Here is an 18,891-nt window from a genome sequence, read left to right as displayed (position 1 = left end):
GCCGATCGTTCAGTCACGACGTAGACTTACGTTTGACATTTTTCTTAACTGCGTTTATTCTTAACCGGAGAAACAAAGATAGTCGTACGATCGCAATGATATCGCGCGGTTAAGAGTCGCTCGTCCGCATTTTAGACTAACGTTTTAAACGATCCGTAACCTCTACCATAATCGAAACATTCGCCGAATCACCGTCGTTTTTTCCTAATCCGAATCTTTTATACTTTCTTCTTGTCGCTCATTAAAATCTAGTTCTCGATTTTTCCAACTTCATTGAAGATAGAGATATTCCCCTAAAAGGGCGTTCGCTCTAATCCGCGGATATTCTTTCGACGCGCACCGGTTAATCCGGATAATTGTCGCAGACAAGGCAATCCCTTAATTGATCGGGCCAGACAGCCTCTGTCCGTCTCCGAGCAAGAATACGAATGATATTTTTTGCCGTTTGCCCGTTAAGAGATTAAAGCCAAGGGGTCGGTCGCTTCGTTTTAGAGTCATTATACTCTCGGGAGAGGGGAAGCGCCGGAGATGCGGGCAAGAGAGGAAGAAAGAGCGCGATAAAGAGACGAATAAACGAAGACTGACTTGACGAAAACAACTATGCTCGGGAAAATTCTAAAACGTGAGGAACACGCGGATAAAGAAAGACGAGTACGGAAAGAGGAACGCCGAGGAGAAGGTAAAACCGATGCGAAATTATAAACCGAAATAAACGGGAACGGAAGAAGGGGACGAAGAATGGTTCGGGTGAATCGAACGCAGTAAGAAAGAAGAGACAGATACGAAACTCGGCATCGATTCAAAGAAGACGCGGAAGAAGGAAAAGGAGAAGAAGGAACGAGCGTACGTAGACTGGGGGGATAAAAAGAGAAGAAGAAAGGGCTGGAGAGAAAGGGGGCGAATGGAGAGAGCACGCTGAGCTTGCAAAAAGGGTGCCTGGTGATGCGTACCATAGCTACCTCGACAAATGCATTAAGACCACCCTCTACCCTCTTCTCTTGGCGATATCGAACTGACTGTGCGACTCGCTCCGTAGTCAGGATACACCTCGATTTCTCGCACCTCGTTTACTATAAGTGTCTAACCGGTGTCGTAGTCTACAAGTATTTTCACGCCTTTCGATACACCCAGCGTTCAAGTGGTAAAAACATCACGAAATACCTTTGACGGGAACAGGTTAACTTTCCAGTGAAAAGAAACGGGATTCCAGGGAAATAGAACTCGTGCCGGGTAGACTGTCTGCAGGGCTCAAGGTGATCGACAAACACGGCCGGTGTAGAAAATAAAGGCACGGCTTACGGATAAAACGAATCCTCCTGGATAAGATGTTTCTTTGCTCGACGTCCACGTGGACGATTCTTTTCGTTTATCTTTACTTTTCCCTTCTATTTGCGTACACATTCCTTCCGTTTATTTCGCCCACCTGTTTACGCTTCCATTTCGATAAATGGAGTTTGTCGCTGGTTACGATTTACGCCGAGTAATAATGGAATACTATCTTCGATCGAATAACCGCTCGTTAAAACCTGGCTTAGGGTAATGGTAACTAGGAAGGGGACTCCATCCGTTAGATATTATCTCGGATGGTCTTTTCAGCGACTCGAATGGGGGACGAGCGCAAGGGTGGACAGGTAACGTGACAGCCGTCCTATTTAGCGTGCACGTAATACTATACGTCGTTCCGAAAAGTTCCTTCTTGTTGGATAAATGTATTTCGTAAAATAGACGCTTCCTAAAATAGTAGATAATAAATTTTACTATTGCTTCGTATCAAAGACGACTTAAATCGAATTTTAACGATCGTGACCTGAGAGATCAGCGTTCGGAACGCCCGACACGGTCTGACACGAGTGCACGCGACGAATGTTCCTGGCTGACACCATTATCGCGGAGCAGCGACGGTGACCGTGTCATCGGTCAGAAGACGATTCACGGTCGACTCCCTCCGTTTCGAAGCTACAGTTCCCACGAAATTCGTGTTACGACGTAGGGCCGCTGGAAGCGGGACGTGCATACATAGATACATACATGCACGCGTAGCTAGCACCTCATTCCAATCGATATGCGACGACACCCCCATGGGGAGACATTCATATCGCAGTGGAACTCAAACACGGACCAGAGACACGCCACTGTAATATCGTCCCCTTCGGCCGACTTGATCACTGTGCCATCGATATCGGAATATTTGGATGCCAATTTCGATCACGATCTCCGCCGCTTTCTATTTGATCGCTCCAAGAGGCGAGTGATTACACTCGCTGCAGACGATCAAAGCGTTTCGTTCGATTTTCGTTCTATTTTTATTTGACCGTGAAGCGAAAGAAAGGTAAAAGAAAGCGCGTGTTTGGTGATGAGTTTTCCAATACACGCGTGTATCTCGCTTTATAGAGTCGTAGGCATAGAAGCACGAGGTGTTATAACGAGAAAGACAGCGGTACGGTCGATAATGACTCCGTGTCAGAGCACGTGTCAGCCGTTCGTCTAATAGCACATTATGCATCCGCAAGACGTGCAAATTACACCCGGCTCCGATACGGTCGACGAGACGAAGCCAATGAAATACGCCGTTGCCGCTTAGTTAACGCGATCCATGTGTGCCTTGATCGACGCATACAGGTAAAGGACACGAATACGATAAAAGCAACCGAACGAAATATTTCGTTAGATCGAGAAAATTCAGCCCGACTAACGGCACGGACGTTGATTCCAGTACCTCCGCGAGACAACGTCTTTCTCTTCGGTGGACGTTGCTCGATATCGATCGATACCATTCCGAGGAATTAGAATCGGCCACCGATAACAAGAACGACCGGTGAAAAATTCGGATAATATCGCGTAAAGAAGGGGGTGGGGTGCGCGCATCGTGTACGATCATAGATCTCTACAGGCAATACGGTTCCATTAGTTAAATTGTTTCCCTGATACGTCCGCGTTCTTTGACTCCGGCCTTTCATTCCGTTTTGCTGGTCGGATAGGCCCAGCTACGATGCGATTCCGGGTTATTCTCTCCCCGGAGGAGTCGATAAGAAAATAGTACGAAAGAAGAAAAGGGGATCCCCAGGGGAGATGGGTGATCATTTGATTGCGGATAGATTAAGGTACAGGGGTTGTACTGTCTGACAATGCAAACCGAACGTTTTATGTCGGACCACCGGTTAATGCGGCAGACTGATCCAACGATGGAATCGAATTTTTTCTTTTTCTAATCGAAAGTAGAAAGAGGCCGAGAAACGGCAGGAAAGAAGTTAGACGAAGAAGATAATCAAAGCTCTAGTTTCGACGCGAGTAAAACCACCTCGTTGCGAATACGACTTCGATGTATCATCCTTCGATCGTCGATCGATATCTCGCTATTGCGCCATCGGTCACGAGTGAGACCCGTTAATCGATTACAAATATCGCCGACTCGGAGAAATCCCTTTAGTTAAAGTCTCGAATTGGCCGTTTACATCTATTAACACCGAACCGCCAACTTTGAGGGTGGTCGCCGTTTGCTCGCCGTTTCGAAAGCATCGTGTAACCGGCTCCGTTGGGAGCCACACATCTGGCGAACAAGCAACAAGTATACTATACACGCATTAAATGTACACCCGTTACCGACTCCAATTACTCCGAGTAGCCTGTCGCTGCGTCGCACGTGCACATGCGATCCTCTATCTTCGATTGCGCGCCTCCCTTCGATTACCGTCGAATTTTAATTACGGGGATGCGTCGGTTCGCTCGGTCTCGCTCGGTGCTAACTTTCTACACTTGCCGCTTTATCAACCATAGAACGAATCCTTCTTTTAAGGGACTGGCGACGATAAGAATTTCAATTCTCCGTAAGATTCTACTACGAGACTCTGTCGATGAAAGTATACGTCGATTTTAAAATAACGCTTCAGTCGAACTGATATATTCACGGTGTAAACTTAACCGCTAAGAATAAACTGGAGACGCGGGTTTACCGTTAATGAAGCATTATATGGGATTACGTATCCAAGAGCGCCGTAATTTTCTATATAATTCAGATCATGGACGAGAGAATGACGCGACGTGGCATTCCAGGACTCTCGTAGCAACGACTGATCGAATACCAGGTATACGATTCATTTATGTCAAGGTACAGTAGCAATTACGAGAACGAGCATCGTAAATACGTATAACGTACACGCAGATTTAGACCGAGACAAGGAAGAAATTCCGATAGAAATCGTCGAAATTTATTTTTAAACAGTCTCGGTGTTGGAACAGAGTATCGCAGTTTTATTTGATAATTCGCGAGAATTCCTCTATATAGTACGTTTCGTAACGCGCGAAAAATTGGGAACATAAGAAACGATACTGAAATTTCGTTACGAGTCGCGTATAACGATCTCCGGTAATGGGCGCGTTCCACGACACATCTGTGTCATCTATGGAAGGAACAAGCGCACGATTACGTTGATGCATGCGCGTCAGGCTCGCGTGCAAGGAAAATTTGAAAGCGTCCGATGTTCCAGAAAATTATAGGAATCTTGTTCGATACGATATACTCAGGAAATTATCATCCTGCGTAAATTTTTCACGCCGAACATTCACGCTAAACCGATTCGTTTCTTGCACACGGACGATTACAACGAAACGAACTTTAACGTACGGTATAACGAACAGATCGTAAATACGAACGAATAAAGAAGCAACGCCTAGAACAAGTAGCTCGTGATTCGAAGAAATAGCGAAAAGAAAACCATAACTAACGTTCTACTATTTCCGTTGGAATTTCGATAGAATTTTATTAGCAACAAATATGGAAAGTTATCTCAGAATATTGTACTTGGTATACTCTGCTCTTTAATAATTCCACAGGGGTAGATACTGGGGTACTTTGTCGATAAATGCTTGCAGAAGAATCGAAAGTTTCAAAATGTATAGAAATAATCGTAACTACAAGGTTTATTCAGAACGTCCGGCTGACCTATTCCACTTCCATAGTGGCGTGGCGATGGTGGGGTGCTCTTTCGTACGCTTCACGGTGGGGACTCGGCTGTCTGATTGTGAGCGACGCCCCTCATACTACCGTCGAGTATCACGGAGGGGACGCCGTGGTTGAGCGCCGCGTCGAAACGACGCTCCCCACCCTGTCTGTGTGCACTCTGGTAGGAGCTACTTAAGTTTCAGGGTGCAGAGCGCTCTGCGGTTCACTCTCGTTCCGGCGATCGAGTGGAAAGCAGAGTGCATTTCTATTCTTTTTACTTTATTATCGCTCTATTATTTCGTAGCTTGTATCGCGATTACGCGACACATCGATATTCCGTCTTTTATCATCGATAAGTGTCGATTGTATCCGTAATGGAAATAAAACTCCTTCGATTTTAAATGCTAAATAAACGAATGATAAATTTCATCCCCTAAAAATCAAATCGAATTTAATCTTTATCAATCATTCTTCCGTAGCATTCTGGTTATCGCGCATCGTTTAAAAATATTCCACGAGCATATAATATTTCGTATGGAATAATAACTCGTCGAATCGAACGGAATCGCAGACGCGATACAATCTCGATCGAAGAAAAGGAATAAAGATCGTGCGTCTGCGATATGCATCGAACGCACACGAACGCGCCCGATTTTCCAACGATATACATGTATGCAGTACTCGCCTTTTATGCATATGGGCGACTGGTCCGTAAACGCGCACGCGTACCACGAGTTTACATACTACACACGTGTTACTATAGATGTTACTACGGCGAGTACTCTGTAATCTGACACAGAGTACGGAGATTGAACCCGACTGAGCGGGACTCGTTGAACCGGAAGTAATCCCGCGGGGAAGCAAGAAAAAAAAAAGGGAAAAAATTGCTCGATTACTTTTGCAACGAACGGACGCGTAACCTCGCAATCGCAACGTCCGATGAATGCCTGTTCTCGTTCGCGATTTCCATCTCCGCGAGTCTTCGCATCTGCTTCGAACCGAACCCCGTTGCTTTGGACATCTCCCGACCTGTTCTCCCTAATACGCGAAAGTACCTTTGAATTTCGTTTTCCAACGAGTCGAAATAATATATATCGAATGTGGCTCGACCACAGTCGAGAAATAACGCATTGTCGTGACGAAAAACAAAATTTCTAGCGGACGTAATGACAGAAAAATACGGAAGCTGGAATATACGATATTTTTTATACGACATTCGGGCTTGCACGCGTGTCTACCGACTCGTCTTATCGCGGACTAAACTCCGTACGAGAAAAACGAAACGGAAGGGAGAAAAATGTGAGTAAAAGCGTGCTGGAAAAGTCGATGGATTACACGTGATACGCATCGCGTTACCACGCTCGTGACAAGTATGTCCGGTAATCTGTAAGCTTGTGGATTGGACACGATCGAGCCTGGCTGCTGACCCGGAAGTAATCCCTGACAAAGAAGGTAAAAAATGTTGCTCCGCTGGTTGTACGGCGGATACTCGTAACCGTGCCACGACGCATTACCGCTCCCTATATAGATGCTACACTCGAGGGACCTTATGGGTTATTTCAGATGGACGTACCACGAGGGTATTGTCCGATTCAAGATTCGTCGAGTACCGAACGAGCACTCGAACGGAGCTTTATTGGAAGCTACATGAGCGCGCCCTGTTCTATCTCCGTGTATGCCGACGTACCAGGTGTCCCGCAAATCGAGTATGTTTCTCAGACTTTTCGTGCTACGAGTAACGAGTTACGTTCGCGTAGCGAATTTCGTAAGCGGAAGATCGTCGCGCACAGCGTTACGAAGAAATAATTTTCGATACCTGTGCAACGTACCTAGAAGCTTCGTACGTATACGGCGGCAGCTATCGTCGCTTTAGACATTGCGAAAGTATACGACGTATTTATGGTACACCTTGTAAGTTCATGACGAAGAAAGAAAGCAAGCAGAGCCTTTGAGCGAAGCTAGTTGGTCGTTAACGAGAATTTTCAGGCAGAAATTCGAGAAAAATATTTCCTTTTCCAGAGCAAGTGGCTGCCTCTTAACGTTCAAACGAAATATTATTACGAAGATGCTTTTCGTTATTCGTGGAAAGCAATTTGCAAGCGAAATATCTAGCGTGTAAAATGCGGTTGTAAGACGCGCGCGAGCCCGCCAAGAGAGCGTCGACGAATAAATATCCGATCGGATTCTAATCCCAAGGTAAAATTTTGTCGAGAGGGCACGATTGACCTTGGGACGCGTGAGAAGCCTTTCAAATTATCCGTAGGAAGTAGGTCAAACGTTAAACGTTCAACCGTGTGTGCCTGTACGCAAAGAAATAGAGCAAATATCGCGCTCTGTAATCAATTAACGATCCCAGTGCGAATCGATATACGGCTGCAAAACGATATATATGCCTTTTATACCAGTTGAACGCGACTCATTAAACCAGCTTCCAGTTTATCTTGAAATCTGGCGTAATTTTTCTCACTGAATTTACGCTTCCTCCTCCGCTGAAATTATTTCCGTTATAGAGACCGAGCTTGAAGAGAGAGAGATAGAAAAGAGAAGGGAAATAGAGAGGGAGAAAGAAAAGAATGAAACGAATAAGAGGGGAAAAGAAGGAAAAAGAAAACGTCTCTAATCCTCTTCTCCGTTTAATCCTTTTCCAGACGGCGGAAGGAAGAAGGAAAAAGAATATCGTCCGGTGAGAGAAAACACGGTGAATTTGGAAAAGCGCGAACCGTCCCGCGTTTTTACCCCCGCGAAAAATGCTCCCTCCCGGCCGTGCATGGGGAAACGATAATCCAGATAAGCCGCTAAATGCTGGCAATTTGAGCGGCGGGATCTCCAGAAACAATACTCCGTACTTGAAACCGACTAATGCCAAGTAACAGAGAGACCCGCCTGTTCCTTATATACCGGGTGTCCTCCCTGGATCCTTCTCTTCGGTTCTATTATTTACGACGTTCATGGTGATTCGTGGCGAGCACACGGAAATTACAAAAGTTAGAAAAGTTTCGCGCGAATGAGAAAATTCTTATAGAATGTAATGGAATTTCAGAATCTATCGTACCTCGATTATTCGAGGTGCGAAATTAAATTCACATTTACGAGCAGGAATAAAGATAACGAATACGTCGCTAAACAGAGAACCGAGAATGGCAGCGAGAGAAGATAAAAACGGTCGGACAGAGAGGGAAGAAAAATGGCGAGCGAAAAATGGAGTAACAAGGAAACGCGTGGGATAAAATACGGAAGAGAGAAACAGAAACACGACGAGAGAAGGAGTATCGAGGGAGATGAATACGAAAACAAGGAAGGATGGAGAGAGAGAGAGAGAGAGAGAGAGAGAGAGAGAGAAGAGCCAGTGATGCGGAGTGAAAGTCCTCGAGTAAAAACCAGGCCAGGGCTTCGTATCTCGACTCGAACACACCAGGTCCATTATGCAATTACGGCGACGCATTTGCTGCCGCCTTTCCACCATTGCCTCGGTCCTGCTGTGCCACGTCCTCGTTTTCCTTAGCAATTTACCTTCTAAATCGCTCAAAGTTTTGAAATTACCATAACCATCCTAGTGTCCGATAAGCGAACGTTACTCCCGTTCCTACAATTAACTTTAAGTCCTCTTTTAATCCTAGAGATTTTAATCGACCAGCCTCCATATCGCGATCGGTTGATCAACGACAATTTCACACGGGTTTTTCTATCGACAATCGTCGATGATTTGCGGCGGGAACGCGAAACAGAGGCGGAGAAAGGTTGGCAGAAACGGTTGGATCGACGGATGTTGGAAACATCGAAATGCTTTTTGAAACGAACAGGGCTCGGGTAGCGAGAGGCAAACGCGTCGTGATTCGTGTTTCGAATATCGTGGCTGCGGTATGAACACGTGTTACGTAGTCAGCCGTTCTAGTTGGTTGTATTTGTACCGGGAAAATGGCGAGCTGTTAAAGCGGTTACCAACGAAATTAAAATTTTCATCCTTATTATTATTATTATTATTATTATTATTATTATTATTATTATTATTATTAAACACAAATGCGTATAATAACATTCCACGGAGATAGTATTTGTAAGCATAATCGAGACGTACGATCTAAACATTGTCATAGGAGTACCTTGTCTAGGCTATGCTTCAGAAATTCTTTGGGACACGAAGAATTAAGCCATGTTCGCTTTTAATTAATCGAGTGTACGCGTGGAATTTTTCTCTGATAACAGGCCAGAGTCTTATGAACTAGAGGGTGGCCAATTTTCATTAATTCCCCCTCTTATCTGCAAGCCTCTAAAACATAATTCTGACATTCTAAGGACGCGGAATACAACGATCGAAGCAACGTACAGCGATCGGTGAAGGAAGGACGTGTTTTTCGAAAATTGACGAGTTTCGCGACGCGAGGATTCAACTACGCGACACAGACAGACAGACGCATGCACACAGAGGAAGAAATAGTAGTTTTATCAAGCAAAATGACTTACTAAAGTGTGACGCGGTGTAGGCGAACAAAAGCAGTCCGGAAATGAGTCGCAGTGACGTCGCATCCATTTTTCGGTTCCGGCTTCTGTTGGCCCCAGTCCTCTTCTCTCCCGCTTATCGCTCACGCGGATGATGGCACATGTATACACACACGAACCACACGCGCGCACTTACTTTTGATCTGAAAATTCGAAAGGAACACTGTGAAGCCTCGACTATCCTCGCGAGAGTTTTCTCGGCGGGATTTTTTTTTTCTTTGCTCCCTCCCTCTCCCTCTTTCCTTCTTTTTTCTCCCTTTTTCCGCGTGCTTCGAGCTGTCGCGGTCAGAAAATCTTTGTTTTTTAGAACGGACGGTGAGCACGCCGCTTGAAGATCCTTGAGAACCTTTCGCCGCGGGAACCATGAAACGACACTGTGTCTCGGACAAAGGCTTTAAGCAGCTTCATGATCGCGTACTTACTCGTCCAGGATTATTTACGAACCTTGAATCGTCGAATCTATCCGCGCCAGGATACGTTAACAGAGAGAACGAAATTCGAAGAACAGTTGTTTGAAATTCGTTCAACGATTCCGAAGGAAGATAATCGATCGTCGTTTAAACGACGTTTCACGATCGAGATTCGGAGTAACCGAGTCGAACGGAGCAACTTACCAACGACAAAGAGGACAAAAGTGCTATCGAACATCGAGTGAAATGCCGCGTGCGAGTAATTGGCGAAAGAAACTAACCAAAACGAATTGTACCAACACTCGAATCGATCGGTCGGAAGAAGCTCGGTGAAAAAGTGAACGAGAGGCGACGGACTCCTGTAGAACGTGTTGACTATTGACCGAGACAACGTCGACTGAGCAGAAATTTGCCATCGGTCTGCCGGCACACCTTTCCCGTACCGGCTGGCGAGTTTGAAAAAAACAGCCGTACAGTCTACACGACCTCGAGAGAGTGGACGAAACGCGCCGGTACTTTCTATCAGCGGCCAACAAATATTTTCCTCCGAACGAGTCTACCGACTCCCGCTCCGACCATTCTCTCTTTTTAACTCTTATTGTTTTTCTCTTCGCCGTCGAATGGTTCGATAGAATCGCGAGAAATTACGGATTTCACGTTGAATTTCGCGTTGTCGCAACAGCTGCGACGTCTTTCCTTGAGCGAGCAAATTCCGCTCTATGCACAGAGAACATGATTACCGTACGATCGAAAGAAAATGCGCGAAACGCTTTTACTCTTGCGCTTACCTTAATTTCTATCGATCATATTAATAGGTAGAAAGATACGTTGGACTCGCGAAACAAACAAAAGGCCACGTAACCATTTAATTTTCAGATCGTAGGAATTATTTGCAAGTGGTGCGACAGTAAATAGTTATGAAACGATCAGGAAGATTTCACTACACGAATGCGATAAACGTAGCTTGGCGAAGCAAACGGGAGGAGAGAGTAAGATACGCGATGCGATGCGTCGAGCAATTAAAATGCCATCGGTGTGTTCGTGTCAGAGTTCATTCACACGTTGCATCTTTAATTACTCCGTTGGCCATCTAGCGAATACCAAAGGAGAGATGGACAGGAAGTAAGCTGCACACGTACTGGTACGCCAAGCCCGTACACCGTTGTTGTTCCAACGTGTATGCAACGTTTGCTTGCAACATTGCTCGGCAATGTTTTCGATAATTGCATTCCTTCGCAATCGCGCAATACGAGCCGATGGAAAGTAGAAATGTATCGTGTTAGGTCAAACCGAACGCGCCATCTTCCGCGAACGTTTAAACACGATCGCTGATGAAATTGTATCGCGATTTATTCTCCTGCGGTTGTTACCGCGATCGTACGTCGTAGAACGAATATTTGAAAACGTTTTCGAAAGGATATAGTTGCTGGTAAAGATGAAATCGCGCGATCCACGTTGTCGACGCTCTACGTTTTCCACGCTTTCACCGCGGCATTATTTTTCTACCGATAGCTGATTATTATTAACGTATTTATCGTACAACGCACTATGCCACCGTATTGTATACCACGGTGGCCGTAATCTCTTCGTATCGGACGAGAGCGCACGAAAATCGACTGGCGTTTTCACATCGGACGAAGAAGCAAATTTCATTCGGCGCACGATTCGCGGTCGAGTTGCTCGAAACGCAATACTCGCTATTTCACCGACGATTCGGCGGATATTTTTCGATCTATCGATTCGAAAGGATCCGTCCTACGTGTACGTTCGTGTACGACGATATATCAAAATATTATTCGGCCGTTTTCCATTTTATCTACGAATACTTTCAAAGTAAGACGTCACTGGAAATACACTGAAACTTTCCCTTCCGCGTTAACAAGCTGGCACTTTCGCGGTTTTGGCACTGAACCCGAAATTCCAGCGCTTCCGATCGTTGCTCGTAGAAATCGTAAATCGCTGCAGCTTACCAAGCAGCGTGCTTGTTATTCTTTAATAGACGTTCGCAAAAAACCGATACGCGTTACGATACGACGAGCTTTGTTTTTCGAGACGAACGAACTGGCGTAGCGGCGGTGGCGCCTTGCGCTAGAAAATCCACGCAGAACCCGCCAGAATGGTTACGACGAGCAACTCGGAAAATATCACCAGAGTCAAGACGAAGAGGCTGGACGAATCGTCACGGTCGAAACAGATTCCAAAACAGATTCACCGGCATCTCCCTCCCGGCTGACAATCTGTGACAACGAGCTATCACGTCGGCGGAACAGCGGCGTGACAACGATACCGAGGGACGAACGATCGAATCGTCGAATTGCGATTTAGCAAATATCTGAAAGCGCTCGAGCACGAACGTTCTGGTGCAGGTATCGCGAAAAGGGCTAACCTGATCGGATACGCTGGGCGCAGCGCAGCGCGGCAGAGAGAGCAGGGAGAGCCCGCGCTAAGCTCACTCGCACCGGGTGCGTAGAGCGCGCGTTTTCGGACGTGGAAGGACTGACTGGGGTTACGCACGTAGCGTACACGGGTCCAGGACATGTATTGGCGGCCAGGGAGGCTCCACCTATCGCGTGCCAGAGTGGGAGGATACGGGGACGACCTCGAGCTTGCGCCCTCGGACGGACCTCCGTTCGAAGCACAACCCCTTCCTTGGCTTTTTCCCAACTTTCGAGCTTGCGGTGCACCCCCGCGCCATGCCACCCGAGTCCACCCCACCGCCGCCTTCCTCTCGGCCCTGCTAACCCCGCGGAACCTACCAGCCAACGTAGTCACCATTACCCACGCTGGTTCTGCGCCCAATCTCACCCCACCCTGGATACCTAAAGAGCTCTAGTCTAACACGGCTACGACCGCCGCTAGCGATGGGACCGATACACTCGCGTCGACTTATCGATACCGATTCCAAGACGTTGTCGATCGTTATAGCGATCGGTTCCCTTCGATCTGCAGGATCGTAACGCGGCCAAACGGCGTAAGAGAGTCGCGATACCGGGAAGGGACGAGGGTTGCGCTGGAGAACGCCAGACGAGTGAACGATCGCGAGCAAGCGCCCAAGGTCGTTTCAGATTCTCTGGGACGAAATAAAAAGGACGAAGGCAAGCGCGAAAGCGGAATGTTCGCTCGTTAGTGCCGACGTAGTAGGAAATACCGTATAGTCGGTCCGTTGGCTGCTCGCACGTACTATCGGATCGCAACTGAGCTCGCATCTCGCACGATTTGGCAAACGTTGTAACTGTGACGAACGATGCCGCTCCTACGTACGTCATAACGTTACGAATATTCGACACCTACGTTCGTTTGGCGATAGGTCAAAGTTCGTTCGAAGGACTGCAGATCGTCCTACGTGAAACCTACGCGCAACGCTTCCGTCAAGATACGACAAAGGGCAAGTCGGAAATACCAGCCCCGAAATATCGACGCCATCGCTAGAGACAGACGTAGACGAAATCTAGACCAGGAGAAACGGACCGCAGGCACGCCGAGGATCTCGCCGCGGTGTCAGGAGGAAAAGTCAGGCAGAAGGGGATGCAATTGCAGCTGCGGGTCGTGTCTTCTTGTAACGAACCGCGGTTAGAAGGTTCGCTGTTCCACTGACACGTTAGAGTCGACTCGGCTCTCCTCGTCGTCTCGCTCCTCGATACGTATCGCGCTTATACACCGATCCCTCTGTCCCGCCCCCTCTTTCACCCGCTACCCTCGCCAGTGTTTTGTGTTCTTAGCCGGCTCACAGCCTTTAATGAATGTAATACGATTTCGTTGTCGCGGCAAAGAATTCGAAATCAGCTCAACGGCTTTATCTGTCTCCCCGACCGTGTTGGTTTGCTCGTGGAATGAAAATAGAGGAAGCGAGAGGGAAATTAAATAGGAGAGGAGGACGCGCGAACGGGCAAGGCGAAACAAAGTCGAGACAATGGCAGGGTAATAATTGCGATTCGTTTAAGGCAGTAACAAGGACTAATGATAGAAATATGAAATGAAGTAAATATGAAAAAAATAACGAGCGAGAGGACGGAGCGCGGTACGGTAGAAAATAGAATAAAACCAAATTGGAACATAAATAAAGAGATAATCGACGTAAAGTAAAGTTGCTCGATTCCGAATGTTTCGAGTAAAGTTCGTACACGCGCGACCGATAGCCCTTTCGATCGCTTCAAACCTATTCATCGGCAACTTTCCTTTTCAACCAAATTCTTCTATGTTTTTATCTCCTTCTTTTCTGTACCGCCTCTGCCGAAATCGTGAATTTTCACTCTCGATGCCGGTGATTCTTGGTCGGGCACAAGCGAAACGTTCGTTCAGAATTAGTGGATTCGCGGTCGAACTAAAACAACGGTGAAAGGATTCGATCATTGCCCGAACTCGTTATTCGAGGCGTGCTTAAGTCGAGAAGTCTCGGTTTTTCTTTACGCTCGGATAACTCTGTGCAATATGCTCATCAGCTGGTAAATTACAAGTCGATCGACGATCGTCTACCGGTTAATTGAAAACATCCCAGGATGTAACAAGCGGATCGCTGTTTCGTCGTTTCGTTGTTGCAGTTCCGGCCATCTCCGACGATACGTTTTGCACGACCACGCAGCACGCTATAGCCAGCTTTCGCCGGTCGTTCGTGCGAGCTTTGAGCGCGTCCGTAACGCGCGGCTGCCGTGGTCGATGAAATCGTTGCTTTTAACGCGACTCTACGATCATTTTCGATCGCAACCATTTTTTTGCTTTTCCCTTTTTTTTTTATCATCCGCCGAAGAATCGGTTACGACGTGCACTCGCGGACGTCGGATTAATCGACGGTACTCTACGCGACAAACAGAAGGTAGCGCGTAAAACTGATCGATTCTGTTGATAATCTAGCGCGACGATTGGTTACGACGAATTTAAATCTATCGTTGTGATTTTTTTGCCTATATCGCGGAAAAGTAAATTTCGTTTCTTAAGAAATCGAACTTGTTCGTTTCCCTCGTCGATCAGACAAAGATCGATAATCACGCGTAACGGGGCGCATTTGCCTGTTTGGGAAAGCACAGCGAGACAATAACTTCGATCGAGCATTCCGTCGGACAGAAACGAATATCGAGTGGCCGCATCAGGGGAACGACGACGTTGACAGGTTCGTTAAAATCTAGCACGTCCCGTCTGCTTTCAATCGGCCGGGTCCGATTTAATTAAATATATATCGTTATCGAACAATGACAGGTAATAAGGGCGTAACGTAATTTCTAGAAGGACTCGTCGATGCGTATTTTCACGGCAACCGTCAAATATCATCCGAGTGGATCCACTTTGATTGACACCGAATCGAACGGTTTAATTTCATTTCGGAATATACACGCGGAAAAGGAGATCGGCCGCGTTTCGAAATCCCATCGTCGGATTAATCCGCTCCTAGATCGCTTCCGATCGAACGATGCCTTAACGCGATCCTACGTACGTCGAGCGTGCGGGGAATTTGAAATAAAATTGATACGAGGTAAACGGCACGAAGTCCGTACGATCGTGAAATTTTACAAGAGACTCGACGCGAATCCGAAGGAAAAACTTACTTAAAAAGAAATACTCGAAATATGTAGAGGCGGTTTCGTACGGAGAGACAGGCAAACGCAACGTAATTTGTCAGCGGCGAGAATGTTAAGATCTATCGATAAAACGATCCGTCGGAGAGAGGGTAGCGATGGCTTTCGATTCTCGCATTATTTCCAATTCGACTCACAGAAAGCGCGGCGCGTGATTCGCTCTTAGCGAGATCGAACTCGGCTCGCTCGTACGTCTTAGTCAGCTGTGTGCGCGAAACGCATTGGCAACGCGGAAATATGACGGTATTTCAATGAGAAATGTGCTACCTCTTTCTCGACTCGCTAACTTGTACAGGGTGTTTCGAAATAAACGATCGACTTGGACGGTTCGCCGCGAGGGGAAAAAGATCAAAATGCAGCAAACTTTGCATCGTTTTGCAAACGTTACAATCTTTTTTTTTTCGAAACACGCAACTCGCGAAAAACCATTGCGAATAGACGGCGAATGTTTATGCAAATTTGTATGCATCCGATGAAATAATTTATACGCGTTTACACGGCATTTTGTACCTTTAAATCTCACGTAGACGTAAAAATTCCACTATTACGCGGAGCGAACGCGAGTACGCACCCTCGTACTATCAAAGTCGATTTTCTCGAAAACGATGACTCGCGCGTAAAACTTTTATCCGACACTCGTGGTTTATTTTTTCATGCAGAATCGCCCGGTTGTACAATCTATTACCGTACATCCTCTACGCCCGCGTTTCAACAGCTCGCCCGTCCGATTCGTTCCTGCGACAGCTTTCAAAGCTCTCTCCTCTTTCTCTTCCTCTCTGCTCTTCCTCCACGCGAGTACCTGCCTACGTGAATGCGTACTTTCAAAAAGAGAAAGAGAGAGAGAGACTCAAAGTCCGAGTTTCCCGAAGCTTCACGCAGCGAGGCGTCCTTTTTGAGCTTTTGCACTTTGACTACTCGAATCGAGCGCGCGCCAAAAGGACGCAGCCATTGCGCTGGCTGAATCCGCTGCCAGGATGCTATCGAGTATCTAGGATTTTGGAGGAGCGAGTCGAAATTACGAGCGCTTTTTGTTTCGTCGTGTGTTCAACGATTACGACCGTACTAATGAAAGCACGAACGTCGCTGCTTCAAAGAAAAGATGTTTAGGATCGTTGGCAAATAGTTTCCGAATTTCCTAGCGGTATAGATGTATCCTATCGAATAATTTCATTCCGATACGAAGAAAAAACGGATTTACTTCTTGCCAAGTTTTTCTCTTCCAATTAATCGCTTTTTCCTTTGCATTCGATTTTCAAACGTTTCGCGTTCCTCCACATAATATCGTCATAATGGAATCGCGACAACTTTTGCGCGGGAAATTGTCACAAGACCGATCGTGCATCGATAAATAAGCAGCTTCTCGATTCCCACAGCCGACCACGCAACGTTTCGTAAATTCGTTCCCGTCAAGGGGAAATCGCATCATCGTCTCGCCGTTGTCTGTATCGGTTCCGAAGAAACATAATAACGTATCTACTGCCTATTTTTCCTCCTTTCTTCTCGTTCTAAACTCGTTTGCGTGACTTTGCTTCGCTGCGACAGAGGAGACAAGCTCGTTCGTGCGACGTAAGAAAGGACGAAGCTGAATTTCAAATTACTCGCTCGAGCCGCGCCATTCCTCTCGAGGATACGCTTGCCTCGTGGAAGGAAGAACTCCTGGCGAGGCTTGAACCTTTTCCCCGGTTAACGAAAACGATTTAAAACTTTAGAAACGACGATGTTGCGCGACGAATCGTCCAAGACTTTTGATAGTTCCACGTGAACAGCAACGCGCGAATCGAGGCTACTCGAAAGTTCCTCGACACTTCTTCGCGAGAGATAGAAAAAAAATAATTTCCAACCAGCGATGGTTTTCCAAGCTTGCAACGGCCAATGTATGGAAACGAAGAGGAAACGTGGGGAAATTCACGGGGGCAAGATAAACTGGCGAAAGTCGTTGTCTCGAAGAGCGGTGGTCGCGATAACGGAACGATAGGGATGAAAATCGAAGGACACGCGGTACGACGCCGCGTCACCGGCAAATTCGCCACAGGCTTTCGGCCACTCACGCGCGAATATATCACGGTATCGAGGCCCGTTTCCAGGCGTACGAGGCATAAATAGCGCGGCGCCTATGGAAAATAAAATTCTATCTCTGCGATTCACGCGTCATCGTCCACCCCTCTCCGAACCGACGACGGGGAGTTCTCTTCCCGATCGAGAATCCGTAAAACCAGCCTGGTTTCGTGGACGACGATACGGCCGCGCGTCCTTGGGGGTAAGTCGAGCGATACTCCGATAAAACCGAGCCGATTCAGGATGGACGAAAAGAAGGGAAAGAAGAGAAAGAGGAAGAGATAATGGGGCCACGTGGAAGGTGTCGCCAGCCAAGGCAGGCAGGTCGAACGAGAGCAGGTGTAAGAGAGACGCGATTAAAAAAAGCTCGAGCCACGCTTTTGTCCGTAGCCAGCCGGCGCACGAGCTCTCGCGTTTCTCGCACACACGTCGCTTCCTTGAAAAGCTGCCATCGTCGCACACACGCAACCACGTACCATCCCCTGGCTGCTTTCCATCCCTCCATCGGTCTACCGTCCCTTCTCCAACCTTTGTCTTATTTACTTCTGCCTCGGTCCTTTTTTCCTCTCGCTCCCTTCGATCACGTCGACGACCACCGCCAAACCTCGCGTATACGTATATCTGGAGTTTGGCCGCGCGATTTCCCAACCGCTCGCGCGAAAGAACCATTCGAAAATGATATTTTACTTCGTTTTTTCATTCTTTGTTTCTCCTTTTTCTCTCTCTCTCTCTCTCTCTCTCTCTCTCTCGTTGCGAGAGGAAATGAGGCGGCTTTTATGTCGGCGAAGCTCTATGGAGACGCGAAATCGGTCGCGATCCGCACCGAGAAGGGCGCCTTTCTTTCCAGGCATGGCGACTATATCGCTAAACGGTACGATGAAAATTTAACGGGTGAACGAAGAGTTTGGAAAATGAAGCGCGCGAGCAGACGATGAAGATTCGTTACTGCTTTAAATTATTCGAGCAATAAGTAACGAAACGCTTGGAACGAAGTTGTCGAAGGGTTTCTTTGTACACAAAGGAGCTGAAACTCGATACCCGCATTCCTTTCCCGAGTTCCTTTCCGGAGTTACGCTCCGAGTCCGAGGCCGTGCATCATGTTGGAAGTTTAATATCTTCCCTTCGCAAACAACGTTTGAAGCTCGCCGCGTGCCACGTGACCACTGTATTTGTGTAACAGACCGTAGACAATGTAACTGACCAAATATTTTATCTCGTCGAAAACGAAAGTAAAGTACAGGCTCTTTCGAATCCTCCATGGTGCCCGTCAAACATGCAAATTTTCTACGAAAGAAATTCTTTTTCCAAGAGATCGTTATCTCGTATCCGCGTCTCTTCGCATACGCGCGTGTAGATGCTATTTTCTCCCAATTAAAACAAGAAACGATCTTTAAACGTCGAAATACTCGCGCGGCGATTTTTG

The 18,891-nt window shown here is 46.9% G+C and overlaps 1 protein-coding gene across 4 annotated transcripts in view; it reads right to left on the bottom strand.

Moving 5' to 3' along the window:
• LOC117210907 (protein Skeletor, isoforms B/C) overlaps nt 1–18,891 on the bottom strand; it is a 52,101-nt gene that overhangs the window by 26,274 nt on the left and 6,936 nt on the right. For 2 of the 4 annotated variants that reach the window (XM_033454343.1, XM_033454348.1), the window contains exons 1-2: nt 12,233–12,366; nt 9,401–9,579 (exon numbers count right to left, since the gene is read on the bottom strand). In XM_033454343.1, the coding sequence (XP_033310234.1) occupies nt 9,401–9,467 (67 nt within the window). In that variant the 5' untranslated portion in view covers nt 9,468–9,579; nt 12,233–12,366. Of the gene's footprint in view, nt 1–9,400; nt 9,580–12,232; nt 12,367–18,891 lie in introns of those variants that run through there. The other 2 variants (XM_033454347.1, XM_033454344.1) reach the window with 1 other exon arrangement.

The sequence above is a fragment of the Bombus bifarius genome, unplaced genomic scaffold (genome assembly GCF_011952205.1).
Source record: "Bombus bifarius isolate JDL3187 unplaced genomic scaffold, Bbif_JDL3187 scf7180000008213, whole genome shotgun sequence".
In the NCBI taxonomy this organism is placed as follows: Eukaryota; Metazoa; Arthropoda; class Insecta; order Hymenoptera; family Apidae; genus Bombus; species Bombus bifarius.
The sequence above is the reverse complement of the archived record's forward strand: the minus strand, read 5'-3'. Positions and strand labels throughout refer to the sequence as shown.